Below are 14,442 nucleotides of genomic sequence, written 5' to 3'. Positions count from 1 at the left end.
AGGCTGAGAGCCATGGGACTCTTTAGCCTGGAAAAGCACAGGCTCAGGGGTGATCTGGTGGCCACCTATAAGTTTATCAGGGGTATTCACGAGGATCTGGGGGAATGATTGTGCACCAGAGCGCTCCAAGGGATGACAAGGTCAAACAGTTATAAACTCCTGCAAGACCGTTTCAGGCTGGACATAAGGAAGAATTTCTTCACTGTCCAAGCCCCCAATGTCTAGAATAGCCTGCCACCAGAAGTAGTTCAAGCACTTACATTGAACACCTTCAAGAGAAATTTGGATGCTTATCTTGCTGGGAACCTGTAACCCCTGCTGACTATCTGCCCCTCAGGCAGGGGGCTGGACTCAATGATCTTCCAAGGTCCCTTCCAGCCCTAATGTATATGAAATCTATGAAGACACCTTATTTTTCTAAAGGGGACTCAAACACACACATCCCACCTTCCAGAATAATGTCTAAATCACCAGCTTCTGCAGGGTGAGGGTGCTCCAAAACTTGGCTGTTGAAGCTATTCATTCCACTTCAACAAATTATTAAAGATTCATTAAGCCAGAGACAGAGCAAGAGTACTGTTCTCCAACCTAGAGGCTAGGGCACTCATATGGGAATAGGGAGACCCGCTCCAAAGACTCTTTATACTATTTCATGGACTAGACATTGGATAAAATACTGAAATACTGCCTTAGAAATGAGATACTAGATCTAAGTGCAACATCCCCATCACCTCCAAATCTATTTTGAAAGCAAAGTAGTGTCCCTTGCTTCTTAATTGAAATAAAAGACTGAAGCACCTGCCTTTGGGAAAGTGTTAAGGCCTTTGACTGCCAAGAGAAGGAAAACACCTCTGTTCAGGTCAGACTGCTTTAAAGCAGGAACAAGATTTAAGACACCCCTCTCCTTGGGTTTCATTATCATCTACTTTAGGCAACTCCCTGCTCAGTGTTTTGGCTGCTGTGAAACCCATTTTACAGCATCTAACTTTCCCCATGCTTTCTTTAGGAAGCTTAGGTGCTTAACTCAACTGCCACAGATTTTGTTAATCCTCAATAAAAGTGGAAAGCCTAAATCCCAAACCAGGTCTCTCAAGCTCCATTCTCTACTCTCAGCCATCATTTTTTCAATATATCTGGATACTTAGATTTTCATCTATTTACAAAGGGCCCCTTGAATATAAACTTCATGAGATTTTAAATTGAGATTTTTAAAGTGATCCTTTCTATAGGAAATTAAAGCAGTATCCTGCTAATTATAACAGAATAGGACTGGTGCCAGTTACATGCCAAAAAAAATTTACAATCAGCCTGCAGGCTGACATATTTTCACAAAAACATGTTTATTGGACAATTCACTTTAATAAAAAAAAATGAAAACTTCATAAATTGAAAAAAATATATAAACTATTTACTATTAATATACTATTTTCCAAGTCTGTAAGATAGAAGCTATGGGAATGAGAAACAAATTTAGGTCACCAGCACAAGACATTTATAACTTCTTTTTTAATTCCTTTTTAGGATTTTTTGGTGACAGAAGCACAGTTGCATTTTACTCCCACTACCTATTTATTTTAATCTCCAAGATAGCTATAGAAGTACATAAGATGTCTGTACTAAAAATGTTACAAATACTTGGAAGACTTTGTCCCTTATGATATTATGGAGTTTTTCATCACCAGATCACTAATCTACCTGAGGTCATTTATTTTCTGATCAAGTTTGTTAACTTCTTTTGAAATCAGAGGAATCAACTGAATCACAACAGACACCATCCACAGTACAGAAGCTAGGGTCACAGTTGGTATTGGTCTGAGCTATTTCACATACTTAATGGAAGTTTAACATTTATTAGTGGGAAAGAATCATACATCTTTCATTCTTGATGTTCCACAGAGAAGACTTCTGTCTTTAGGCTCCAAAGAAAAGACTTCTGTCTCTGGGGCTTTCTATCTAGCACTGCTCAGAAATGCCAGTGTCATTTATAAGCTGAAAATATACCTTGTTATTTTAAAACTATTCAGTGTATATTGCGTTTGCTCATTTGTTCTAAGGTCCTTTAGCCACCATTTCAGACACCCACTTTAAAGCTCCTGTACCCTTCCATAGCTGTGGAAATAAGATTTAGGCTCCTTACCTCTCTCTGTACTTTAAAGTATTGTCACATACTGACAAATTCCTTGTCCCTTTACTTTCTCCCACAATGTTATTTCAGCATGTGATTTCCAGTTTAGCACAGACCTTAGACTAGTGGTTCCCAGCCTTTCTTGCCACGACCCACTGCTGGGTGTGGAGTGTGATAGTGGTGGCCCAGGGATGTGGGCAGGGGAGCTCCCAGAACGTGGTGCAGCTTGTGTTTGGTATGTGGTACCGCTGGCATTGCCCCGGCAACCCTCATTTGAGTCACAACCTGAGGTTGGGAACTGCTGCCTTAGACATAGCAAAGAATTAACAGACTCTCCTTATGCCTGAAGAAGGGTGTTTGTGCCTGAAAGCTTGCAAAGAACAATTTTTCCAGCTATTTAGCTGGTTTAATAAAAAAAAAAAAACACATCTACCCAAAGAACCTTGTTTGCCTTTGTCCTTAGCCCAACAGTGCTACAACCAACAACCCTACAATATCCCTTGTAATTTAAACATAGTTAAAGAGAGCAGCCACAACACCAAGAATGCCAAAGGTATTTTAAACACTTCTCACATACTTTCTCTGACGTCTTCATAGGCGCTTCGACTTTCAGAGTCACCATCTGGCATCTTTTCATTCCCTTTCTTGTTTTTCTCACCTTTCTTGTTACCATTTTTGGCTGGAGGAAGAAAATTAAAACAATTTTACTTGTGCGCCTGTCAAGTTTATTTAAGAATGGCCAGCAAATACATGATAAACAAAATTACTTTCTTCTTTTGATAGTGTGCTAACCTTTCTGACAAAACAGACACTTAGAACACCCTGTTATTCTTTCCCTAGATAGCAGAACTATAAAAATACAGGGTTAAGAAATCGTAAGTGTCCCCTTTGCAAGGAAATCAAAAATGTTTTTCTCTTTGTAGTGACAGAATTCAGAATTTAATGTACTGGGCTGACAATTTATTTCACAGCGGTTCTCATCATGAAACATTTAAGGGCCCATCTCATGACTTCAGTCAAGCTAGATCAGAAATTAAAAGGGATAAGAATCTTTATCTGCAATGATATGACTTCGTCCAACCTAATTACTGATCTTCTGGCTCAAGGAAAGAATGCCCTCAAACTTAGTGATCACAAGATCACCATTGCTATATACCAGTATTGTACAGCATCTTCCACCTGTACCTCTTCTCATTCTGATGTACATAGCTGTCAATGGCCAGCATGATATATTTAGATGTGTATATACAGAGGTAATTTATAAAGCTACAAAGCAGGTGGCATGTCTATATACATATGCTGACCATGACTATCCATAAAAGAACATGCATACACCCATCCCTCATGAAGAAAACAAATTTGTAAATATATTGAACAAAGCTTTAAAAGCTCCCCCTTTTCATTTTTATATGCATACACCCACACACAAGCAAGCCATTTTATTCAACATTGACACTATCTTTGCAATACTCCAGGCTGCCCATCCATTCTACTTCTGGAGTAAATAAACTTGACATTGTGTCACTTCTACAACTAATTTTTTTTTCTACCCTGGTTCTGTACTGTTCTTTCTTTCCTTCTGTCAGTGCTGGGAAAAATACTCAGAAGAGTTTTCTGAGTGTATTCAATTAAAATTAAAATAAACTCATGTCAGCCATGCCTAGACTCTTTGGGTGTGCTTTCCACAAACATCCAGAGAATTAATGTTAAACTCATATGTCTACAAATATTCATGGAGAATTTGTTGTATGTGGTAAGAAGTACTACTGACACAACCATGACAATCCTCCCCAAATCCCACAGCAGATACTTTGCAAAAGGGCATTTGTTTGAGCCAAATATCTGATTCATCCTTTGGATCCAGCACATACACAAGCAGATGCTTATTATTAAATTAAAATCTGCACACAGACAATTCATTTTACCTTAGCCTAATTGTTAGGGGGTAAAAATGCGTAAGACAAAAAGAAGAAGGCTTTCTAAAGTCAACTGATTGCTTCTTTTCTCTTGCTCCCTCCTACTGCATTGCTGCATCTCCTTGAGACATTCAAAGCTGGCATGGCCTCAGGAAGTCCTCCTTCTAAGACAAATCTGGTAAAACTTAGACAATGGGCTATTGAATATTCTCATTGAAGAGGTCACCATCAGCACAATGAATATAAAAATTCTGGAGGGGATAGAGTACGTTCAAATAATTAGTAAATTAATCTAAACCGTAATTTACTCCCTTTGGATTACAGAAGCAGATTTAGGCTTCTGTAATGAAATCTTGATTTTTTTTTTAAAGGCCTTCAACTCAGTTTGGATCCAGCTGCTGTGGAATTATTATGGAAATGGTTTCCCCCAGCAAAATCAAAAATGTTTATTCAAAAGGTTTTTTCTAATGTTACATTATTCATTAACGTTGTTTGCCTAGAAGAATACTGAGTAGCCAGTCCAAATGTGTTGAATATAATTAAGTACATTATCCCTCTATGCAGTATTTGACCATTCTTCTGCCTTCTTCAGTAAGCAGGATAGCATTCTTTGAAAGATCGGTACTTAAAAGGACCTTTTGTGTTATGCGTCATTATTTAGTGGATTTCTAGAGTTGCCAACAAGGTGATAGCACTGCTAAGTAAAAGAAAGCTCATTACAAACCACATGTTTATGTCTTTGCATATGGCTCTGGGCAATGAGGCCCTTATCCAGATCCTATTAAAATCAGTGGGAGAACTTCTAAGAAACAACTAGGGTCAATGAGTGGGTCCCTACTGTGCAACACAAAGTAAAACTTCCGCAAGAAGTTGAAAGTTACCACACACTCCACAGGACCGAGTGCTTCACATCCTTTTTGCTTTCACCAACTCTGCCATGTAGGAAGAGGAGCCGTATGATAATGCAACTGTAAAATGTTGCTGCAAAGCCAGGTGTAAGGGCTTCTTTGCTTTTATCTCACCTGTTTTTCCATTCTTCGTCCAAAGACACACTCTTCCTTGCTACAAACATGAACTGCTCATCTTTGCCTTTAAGCCCCTCATCGTCTGTTCCCACTGTTTCCATTGTCTGTCTGAGGCTACCGATACGTCAGCTTCTGTCTCAACCCTACCAATGATTCCAACCTTCATAACTCATTTGTTACATTTTTAAGCCAGTACTTTTGTGTTTTCTGCTCATGGCTAAAAGAAACTCCCCATAAGCTTCTAAACTCACTGGCATCCTTCAAACAACTCCTAAAAGCTTTCCTTTGCTATGACACCTGCAAAAGCTTGACAGCAGTTGCTGAGCCAATAATAATGCCTGGCATGCTGACTGAGAAAACCTCATTGTTTTCTTGCTGTTCCCTTGTCAGCCAGTGATTGTCTCTCATTTTATACTCCCACTGTATAGTACCAATGGGGCCCAGAAAGAAATGAGATACCGACAAACACACACATATATTAAAGGAGGTCATTATTGCACATGTAGTATCATGGTCTTATTAACAAAACAATAGTTCTGAGGAAAAGTAAGCACACTAGGGCACAGGTAGACTCGACATAGTTCTCTTTGAGTAAGTTTCAGGAAATATACAAGTGGTCAGATGAGAAAAGCATATAACTGACAACCATGAACGCACGAACAAATGTGCCCTTTTGGTTTGTCCCAGAGCTCAGGCACCAAGAAATAAGTGAAATAAGAAATAGCTGTGTGTTGGAAACCATCCTGAGAACTGGCATGCAGATGAGCATGGCAAGCTGCCACCTTTACTTTCCAAGTGCAGTTGGAATTACTTTATAGCCAGAACAGGAACCGCAGGAATGGTATGTGTTTTATAAGACTGGCCCAAGCTTCAGAGTTTAGATCCTGATCTGAATTTTGTAACGTCAAGGCCTTATTTTCACCCGTAAGTGAGAGCAGGGCAATTATGACATTTGTTTACACTTCAGTGAAGCTTGGATGTGCATAGCTCCAGAATTTTGTTTCATACCCATCACTCCAGCACTACCTCCAGAAACCGAGCTCTCTTTCTCTCTCTCTCTGTCTCACACACACACACACACACACCCTCCCTTTCTGCTGAAGCTAACAAGAGTGGAGGACACTCCACACCTTGCAGAGGACATCTGGCCTTTCAAGATCTGACACACTGGATGTACCACCATAACACTCTAGGACAGGGCTGCCCAATTTTTAAGCAGGTGGGATGGCATTCTCCCGAGGCCACACACAGTAGGGGCACCCCCTCCCTAGTGCTGCAGTGCACTTGCATATATGCCACCGCCTCCATCACCATTGCAGCGTGTACCCAAATGGCCCCAGCCTCATACTGAGCTCTCTGTCCTACACTGTGCCCTGGGGCAGGTGCCAAATATGGACGCCAAAAGAGGGAGGTGGAGACACAAGATAAAGCCAGAGAAATAGAAGAAATAGCAGCTTGGCAGGAGCCAGGGGGGGCACAATTTAACCCCAAACAGGCTGCCAGTCAGACTGCCCTGTTCTGGGACAGGGAAACCCTTTAACTGGTTTTGTCTACACTCATTCCTTTGTTCTTCAATGTTGTGCCAGCACCACTTAAGACAATCATCACCTCTTCCATTACACCATGAATTTGACTAAGGCACAGGATTAAAGTTGGTGACAGATGACATTTAAGAAAGCTCAAATGTAATGTCAGACAAAAGACAAGGTACTTCAAAATAACACCATATCGCTACAACATTTTCCTTCCAGATTTTTCCAGTGGGAATGCTAAAAAACAATGAAAATATGAGAGAGTGGATATTTATAGTTTTAATAGCTAAACACTTCAAAAACTATGATCTGTACTGCAGATGGTCACTGAGAGGGTGTATATTAACGTCCATGAAGAGCCTGAGCAAAAGCCCATTGAAGTCAAGTGGGATTTGGATCAAATCCTAAATCAGCAAGAATGGGATTAGAAAATGCAAATCCACACATGGAAAGCTCTGTCAAACCAAGTACTTACCTTCCAAGGATGGCAATGTCCAGTTTCACTTATAAAAGTCATGGTGGCAGGGATAAGAGTGGCATGATCCTATTACATTGTTATGTAAGTACAGGGCTTGAAAATATCGGTTTTAAAAAAATGCAACAGTAAATGCCAATAAATCTGTCCTTATATTAGTACTTCACATTTTGAACAGCGCAATTCACAGCATCTACAGCAATTAGCTTAAATTAATCAAGTGCATGTCACATGTAATTTGCTATAGCTTTCAGAGTGTTATGATTTTAGCTTAGCTTTGATGCAAAGCTAGCACTGATCAGTACCAGCTGCTCAGCCAAGGGGCAGATCACACGGTCTTGTTCCTCTGCATTTCTTCATTCCAGCTCAGATACTGTCCATTGTTTGCCACAACACCTAATTAATCCAACATGCGCCACTTAGAATGAGCTTCACAAAATGTGGCATTTTATATTTGCTGTATGTCTTTCAAATTCATCTATATAAAATATATATTACATACATGAAGGATCATATATCTCTAAAGGGTATACATAGTTATTACCACCCCCATCCATATTTACACTGCTGGATTCATCATTGTTAATTATTTTTAGCTGTTTAGCACTAATCATGTGGTCACTTTTATGCATCCTTTCATATGGCCAAGTTTTCAAAAACTTTTTTATGGCCAAGTTTTCAAAACTGTGTGTGTGTATGAGATCTTATTTAGGCAGCTATGTAAGAGGCTTGATTTTCTTAGGTAATGAAAACCAACAATTTTACTGACTTTTTAATAACACTAATCACACTAACACTGTGCTTGGTAGAGTTTGCAATTTAATCTGCGTAACTGCAAGTTCCCTCTATATTCTAATGGCTAGTTATTCTGCAGCAAGAATTATGAGTGCTGTCTATACTTAACATTGTCTGATATTTCTCACTATGAAACCCCTGCTTTCCATTGCTTACAGCTTTTCCAAATGTTAACCATTTAGACTGAATTTCTCCATACTGAGGAGTCTACCTCAGGGTATATTATGGATAAATGTGACAGGAAAATACTAAAATGTTTTGGTTGTTGGTGAGGACATATATATCTTTAAAAACACTCTTGCATTGAGAAGTTCTAGTGCCTCAATACTTTGAAGCAAGGATTTGCAATTTGGTAAGGGGATCACCCTAGTGTTGGACATGTCATTTGCTGACTCCATGAAAAACGCCTATGTTTGGCCAAGTTATAATCCTTTGAAATATTTTTGATTACACCTGTTCTGTTAGAACTTGTTAGATTCTGGCAGCTGAAATCTCAACATTGATTGTATTCCAACCTAGAGTGAAAGGGCAGAGCAGGATTTGAAACTGCTGCTTCTGACTACTCTGGGTTGCATGGCACCAGTCAGTAGAACTAAGAAAATTGTGCAGTCCCTGACTTACAGGGCTGCAGCCCAAGTAGTGAAAGAAAAGGAGAAGGACCTCACTTCAGTGAAGTACAGTGGGTGCATCTACACCTGCACTTTACTGCGGAGTTGACTAATTAGGTGCTGCAATAAAGTGTCACAGTCTACATGTGCACTGCTATTAGGGTGCAGTAAGTTAACTAACTCTGCCATAGGATAGTACTGTCTGGGACAGTACTATCTTAGAGTGGAGTAGCTGCGTGCACTTCAGTATACATGCAGACCATGACAGGGGCTGGCTGGGGCATGAGGGTGCTACAAAATAAAGGCTGCCTGTGTCCTGTCCTCCCTGTGCTTGTCATCCTACTCCAGTTCCTCATTGCAGCATCACCCAAATGTCTTCTAGTCCTATCAGGTTGGATGGGGCATGAGGGTGCTACAGTGCAGGGCTAGGCAACAGGCAGCCCTTATTTTGTAGCACCCTCATGCCCCAGCCAGCCTCTGTCATGGTCTGCATGTGTACTGAAGTGCACGCAGCTACTCCACTCTAAGATAGTACTGTCCCTGACAGTACTATCCTATGGCAGAGTTAGTTAATTTACTGCACCCTAATACCAGATTGGGGGCCTGCAGCCCTGGGAGGAGTCCAGCAGAGCCCTACAGTCCTCCCAGGGGTGCGGGCCCCTGGATCAGCCTGCTGGATGACAGGAGGCTGCCACTGCCATCTAGTGACAGGAGATTTTCTTGTCAACACCTTGAGGTACAGTTTCCCAGAAACCTATGCACCTATCCCCTTGAAACTTCGCAGGCTTCGTGGCCTCAGAAGGGGCTACCATCCCGAGCATTTCATCTGAATTAGGCAAGAAATGACAAAGATATAGGCAGTTTCATGCTTCCCTATTATAGCCTATGGGCAAAACGTCGAAACAGTGTCGAAACAGTGTTTTGATGAAACAAAATGGAACAGCATTTTCAAAACTAAATGAAATTCAAAACAAAACAATGTTCCATCAAAACATCAAAATGGAAGTCGAAGTGGGATGGTGCTGTTTCACACAGTCTTAATGACAATCTCATACCGCTTGGAGTTACATTCAGCTCAAATGGGAGAGGTTTTGACAGTAAATCAAAAAGCTCCAATGGTGATGGACCTTATAGGTGTTAATAGGATGCCATATAATAGAATGTTTCATACTTCTTTAATACTAGGAAAGTACAGGAAAAAACCCACTCATTTTAAAAACCATTACTACCATAATTTTGAAAAAACCACATACTCAGATTTGGGAGCTGTCAGAACTCTGGGCTGCCAGTAAGACCTTAAGTAGGCTATTTTCTGTGCATACATTGTAACACAACTTTAATTACATACTATTTTTCCATAGCCTCCTTATCTCATTCAGTACCCAGGGTACCCCTGCTTTGAGGAGGAATCAAGGCTGTGTAGAAGAGAATGTTGTCTCCAGAATTATTACCTCATTTGTTGCAGACTTTGAAAGGTGCTTTGTGCATCCGGCAAGGAAATGTGGAAAGAGAAAGGGCAGTCATAAATGAGGCAGGTGAATGCTGCCTTGGAGAGTCAGTATGCTATCCCTGCCTCTAATCCTATGGCATGCAAAACTCTCCAAAGTTTGCTTGCAACTGTGCTGCCATGTAAATCATCAGGGAGGGCCAGTAGGAAGCCTGAAGTCATTAGAGAGTTACAGAGTATCTGATGGGATGGCAGTGGCTTTCAACCTGTTTGCCATAGTGGGACATGCTTGGCTGGACCTACACAACTTACTTCCTGTGTATCCATTTAAAAAATGTTTTAACAAGATGTCACAAGGGCCGCAGGAGTGTGTTGACCGAGCCGCATGCAGCCTGGGACCACGGTTTGAGAATCACCAAAGAGCATGACAGAGGCCTGAGTTCTAACTGCATCTTAGATGGTCTGTTGATTTAATGCAACGGACCTCCAATTATTTCCTCAGCACAACAAACTTGAGCAAGAGAAGACTACCAAGTAAACTCTACCACTGCCAACACACTTAGTTTCTAGTTACCTTTGTGGCTCACAGGCAACAATATGTCCCTATGTCTTGTAAGGATGCGGGGCTTCTATTGCCTTTATTGGAGCTGATGTCTGGAGAGGTACAAATTAAACCCTGTATGCAGATAGGGGGCTCCATAAATGTTAGCAATACCAAATATGACAAGAGAGAACCTGAAGATAGCTTTAAAACTGCATGCACTTCCCAGCTAATACACTAACAAGTTTATGACGGAAATTCCCCTATCAGGACTGAATCTTTTTAAACTGCTATCTAGCTGCTGGTGTCCTATGGTACCCAGCTTTTGGGAGTCTTCTGCCGTTACTGTCCTCACACAAGGCATATATTTGTCACTAGTGTTCTCTGCCCTGCTCTCATTGCAGCAATGGTAGTGTTGAAGCAACTTCTTATTTTAAGAAAACACACTGTTTACTTGATTAAAAAAATTGCTTTAATAAGTTTTAACTGTGAATCAGAATCTCCAAATTTAATATCTATAATGCTTCTGTGAAAATCTTAACTCTCAAATGTGCTGTGTCCTGACTGCTTATGTGTTTTATTTGCAACTTTTGTATTTTATCCTGCATCTTTTAATGTTACAAAATTCTTTTTCCAGCCAAAACAGTTTGGGCCAGAGGCCTGCGGGATTTCTCTCTAAATTTAGAAAACGGTAGCTTATTGCACGATAAAATATGATAGTGCATGATATTCCTTATCCCAAAAAGCAATAAGGTAAGCACAGCACAATCAGGATATGCCCACAGAACAGGTTACTACTCCATGAAGGCACGACTGTGCCTAATAGAAACCTCTGTACAGTGCTTACTGACCACAGTTTTGCCAATAATAGCAATTTGCTGGTTTTCCAATTGCTTTTCAGCAAAAGAAATTAAGTGTTGTCAGTGAGACGATGGAAGGTATGCCTGCCTGCTTTTGTCTGGGTTTTGTTTTTGCTTAATTTATTTGACAAGTACCTCCTAATAACTGGAGAGAAAAAACTTCTTTTAGGAGATGGTATCTCTTACAGAAAACCTGTTTTCATACCATTCTTGAAAAGACTTTAAAGTGCAATCCAAGTGTAATTCATATGTTCAAATATGAAACTAACTCAGGAACACCTCCAAGATTAAAACAAAGAGGGATAAAAAGGAGACACCATCAGACAATCAGGTTCAACCGTACAGTCAGTCTCTGTTTGATTGTAAAACTGGAGTTTTAACAACCGGACAAATGTCAAATATGATTAAGAAGGAAAAGTCCATGCACTGCCTCAATTAACAAACGGCAGAGCTTTTGCAATCCCCCTGCTTGATGGGGGGAGGGTGTTATTAGTTTGTGTGATTTCCCAAATGCTGCAAAACTTGGTGTAAAAAAATTAGTGTGTGGGTTCATCATCACCTGCATATTCATTATTACTACTACTTCTACCATTACTAGGAACTAATTAATTCTAAAAGTCAAAGTCAGCGTGAGATTGAGCAGAGATCTCAAAGTTTGGAGGAGGAAGAGGTGGAAAGTTACCTGGTGGAGTTTCAAGAATGGATTTTTCTTTTTTGTTGGCTTTCTTCAGTTTTAACTCTTTCCTGCCAGGTCTGGGCTTTGGGGGCTTCTCTGTCTCTGCAGCAGGGACTGATTCTTCCTCTTCAGGTTGTTCGGTGAAAGGGGAATATTCCTCAGTGGGTTCCGGAAAAGAATAATAATGATCTCTGTTAATAATCTCCTGCAAGTAATAATCCTGATCCTCCATAGGTAGAGCCTGGGACAAATCTCCAAGCAGTGCCAGCCCAAAGGCACAGAGAGCAAGACAGAGCTGAGAAAAACATGAGCTTTTCTTGCTAAGGGAAATCATTTTTTTTTTTTTTGCACCAAGATCCTCTGTGAGTCCCAGATCCTTATTCAGCAGATAGGAAAAACAGAAACTTTGGCAGCTGGTGAATCCCAAGATCTGAAGAGGGAAAATTGCCCTGTCTGTGATGAGTGCTTCTGCTTTGGACTAGTTTGCAAAAGTTACAAGTAGTGCAGTGGGAGTGCAGTCTGAGGAGGGAGGGAGGCAGGAGCTGGAGATGCATGTGATCATAGGGCTCACAAACCAGACACATGTACAAACACACATAGGGAAGAGAGAGAGCTCTGCTCTGCCGGCTTTTGGCAGGTGTGACTTTCCAGAGCACTCTTGCTTGCTTGCTTGCTTGCATTCTTTCCTGCAAAAAGCAGAATTACAAGATACGATTTCAGCTAATTCTCTGGGCTTGCAAGTCACAAAGACTCCAGTGCTCGTGCACAGTTGATCCCGGGCTGCATTTATTTAAAAAAATGTCAACAATCCTTCAACTCCAAGTCGATGCATAAATATATGTCACCTTAATTAGGGGGGAGGGGAGTATGTTTGTGCACACACACACATAGATCAAAGAAAGTTGCCTATTTCTGTGTTTTTATAGTAAAGTTCACTAAGTTTGTGTACATCTTTATTGTCCCTGTGTGTCTGTATATGCAAATAGTATTTTACATCTTTTATCTTATTTTTTCTTTTTATTTCATACACATTTATTTCCTCTCTCTAGATCCATAGCAAGCTCATCCATCTTTCATTCCTCCAGTAAATGTGGAGATAGACTACAGGAGGTGCCTGTTTTACAGATGTGCTACAATTAAAAACAATAGGTGAAGCACCTTTGAAAACCAGATCATATATGATTCCTCAGAAGTCATTTCCCCTGTGTGACAGGGCAGAAGTCATGCCCTGTCCCAAAGCACAAAAAGGTGAGGGAGCTGCAGATGGGGAGTGCTTCATACGTGTGTTGAGAACCCTAATAAGGCATGGGAGACCAGGATGTGGCTCTAATTGATTTTGGCTGAGCGCTGCAGGAGCAAGAGCAGACAGAGGAGAAAACACCGGATAGGCTCTGACCTGGAAGTTAAAGCACTGGAGCCAGGTGAGAGGTTTGCCCCAGAGAAGGGAAACCTTTGGGAGCAGGCGCTCATGCAGCTTCATGGAGGTATAGCAACTACCAAACCCCAGCTGGGGGTCCACAGAGCCAGCAGAGGAGGATCTGCAGCAACAAAACTTGTCTGAATGAAGATCCAGTGTAAGAACATCACATCAAAGGTTTGCAAGGAGTTCATCCAGTGCGTGAAGCATGCTCGGTCCATAACCTAGAGGAAAGAAGAGAGAGGCCGGGGAAAGCTGGCCTGTGAAGGTGGCGGGGGTGGGGCTCACCCCTGCAATAGGGACAGAACTCAGAGCCAGCCAGGGGACCGAGTAGGCTGGCTATCCTGCCCAGTTGGGACCCTTGATTTAGGACGGAGCTGAACTGAAACTGTGGTGCTATTCTGAACACAGGTCAAAGGGCAGGGGTGAGGGAGATAATCATGATTTGGAGGCATTCCAAGGACTCTGTGAGTGCACTAAGAACAGACTAAAATATAGAAATTACACCCCTAAATATCTGATGTGGTAAGGGCAGGGTACAGAGATGGTGGAGCCCTGCAAAGAAGCCGGGCAACCAGAGGAATTGTATTAAGAAACAGAAGTTTGCCTCCCAGTATTTACTTTTCCCTTTGGATTTTCCTTAACATGAAAGGCAAAGGTGAGAACTAAAGAGGATAAACATTAGGCCTGCGAAAAGCGGTTAGTATTCACTTTGGCTTCAGATTCAGACGATTCAGGAGGCAATGATTTGATATGGGGATTTGAATCATAGTCCCAAATCAATTCAGCCAAATCTGAATTGAGGATTTGGCCACCGCCAAATCAACCAAATCTCCAAATCGGCCTCACCTACTCTCAATGGCTGCCCCACCTACTCTGCCAGCTCCCAGCTCTTTAAAAAAAAAAAAAAGCCCTGCACTCACCTGATGCTGCCAGGTGGGGGGGGCATCCCCACTGCCCCCCACTGCCCCACACTGCACAAGGTGCTTTGTCATAAACCCCCAACCCCCCCAAACTCCACCCAC

At 41.4% G+C, this 14,442-nt stretch overlaps 1 protein-coding gene across 1 annotated transcript in view; it reads right to left on the bottom strand.

The window, feature by feature from the left end:
- Positions 1 to 12,538, bottom strand: part of CPXM2 (carboxypeptidase X, M14 family member 2) — a 152,501-nt gene extending 139,963 nt beyond the window's left edge. The window contains exons 1-2 of the mRNA XM_019556202.1: positions 12,007 to 12,538; positions 2,703 to 2,804 (exon numbers count right to left, since the gene is read on the bottom strand). Coding sequence (XP_019411747.1) covers positions 2,703 to 2,804; positions 12,007 to 12,334 — 430 coding nt within the window. The 5' untranslated portion in view covers positions 12,335 to 12,538. The remainder of the gene's footprint in view (positions 1 to 2,702; positions 2,805 to 12,006) is intronic.
- Positions 12,539 to 14,442: the final 1,904 nt, after the last annotated feature.

Source organism: Crocodylus porosus, unplaced genomic scaffold (assembly GCF_001723895.1).
Source record: "Crocodylus porosus isolate Cpor-Errol unplaced genomic scaffold, CroPor_comp1, whole genome shotgun sequence".
In the NCBI taxonomy this organism is placed as follows: Eukaryota; Metazoa; Chordata; order Crocodylia; family Crocodylidae; genus Crocodylus; species Crocodylus porosus.
Note: the sequence above shows the minus strand (reverse complement) of the source record. Positions and strands in the feature narration are given on the sequence as shown.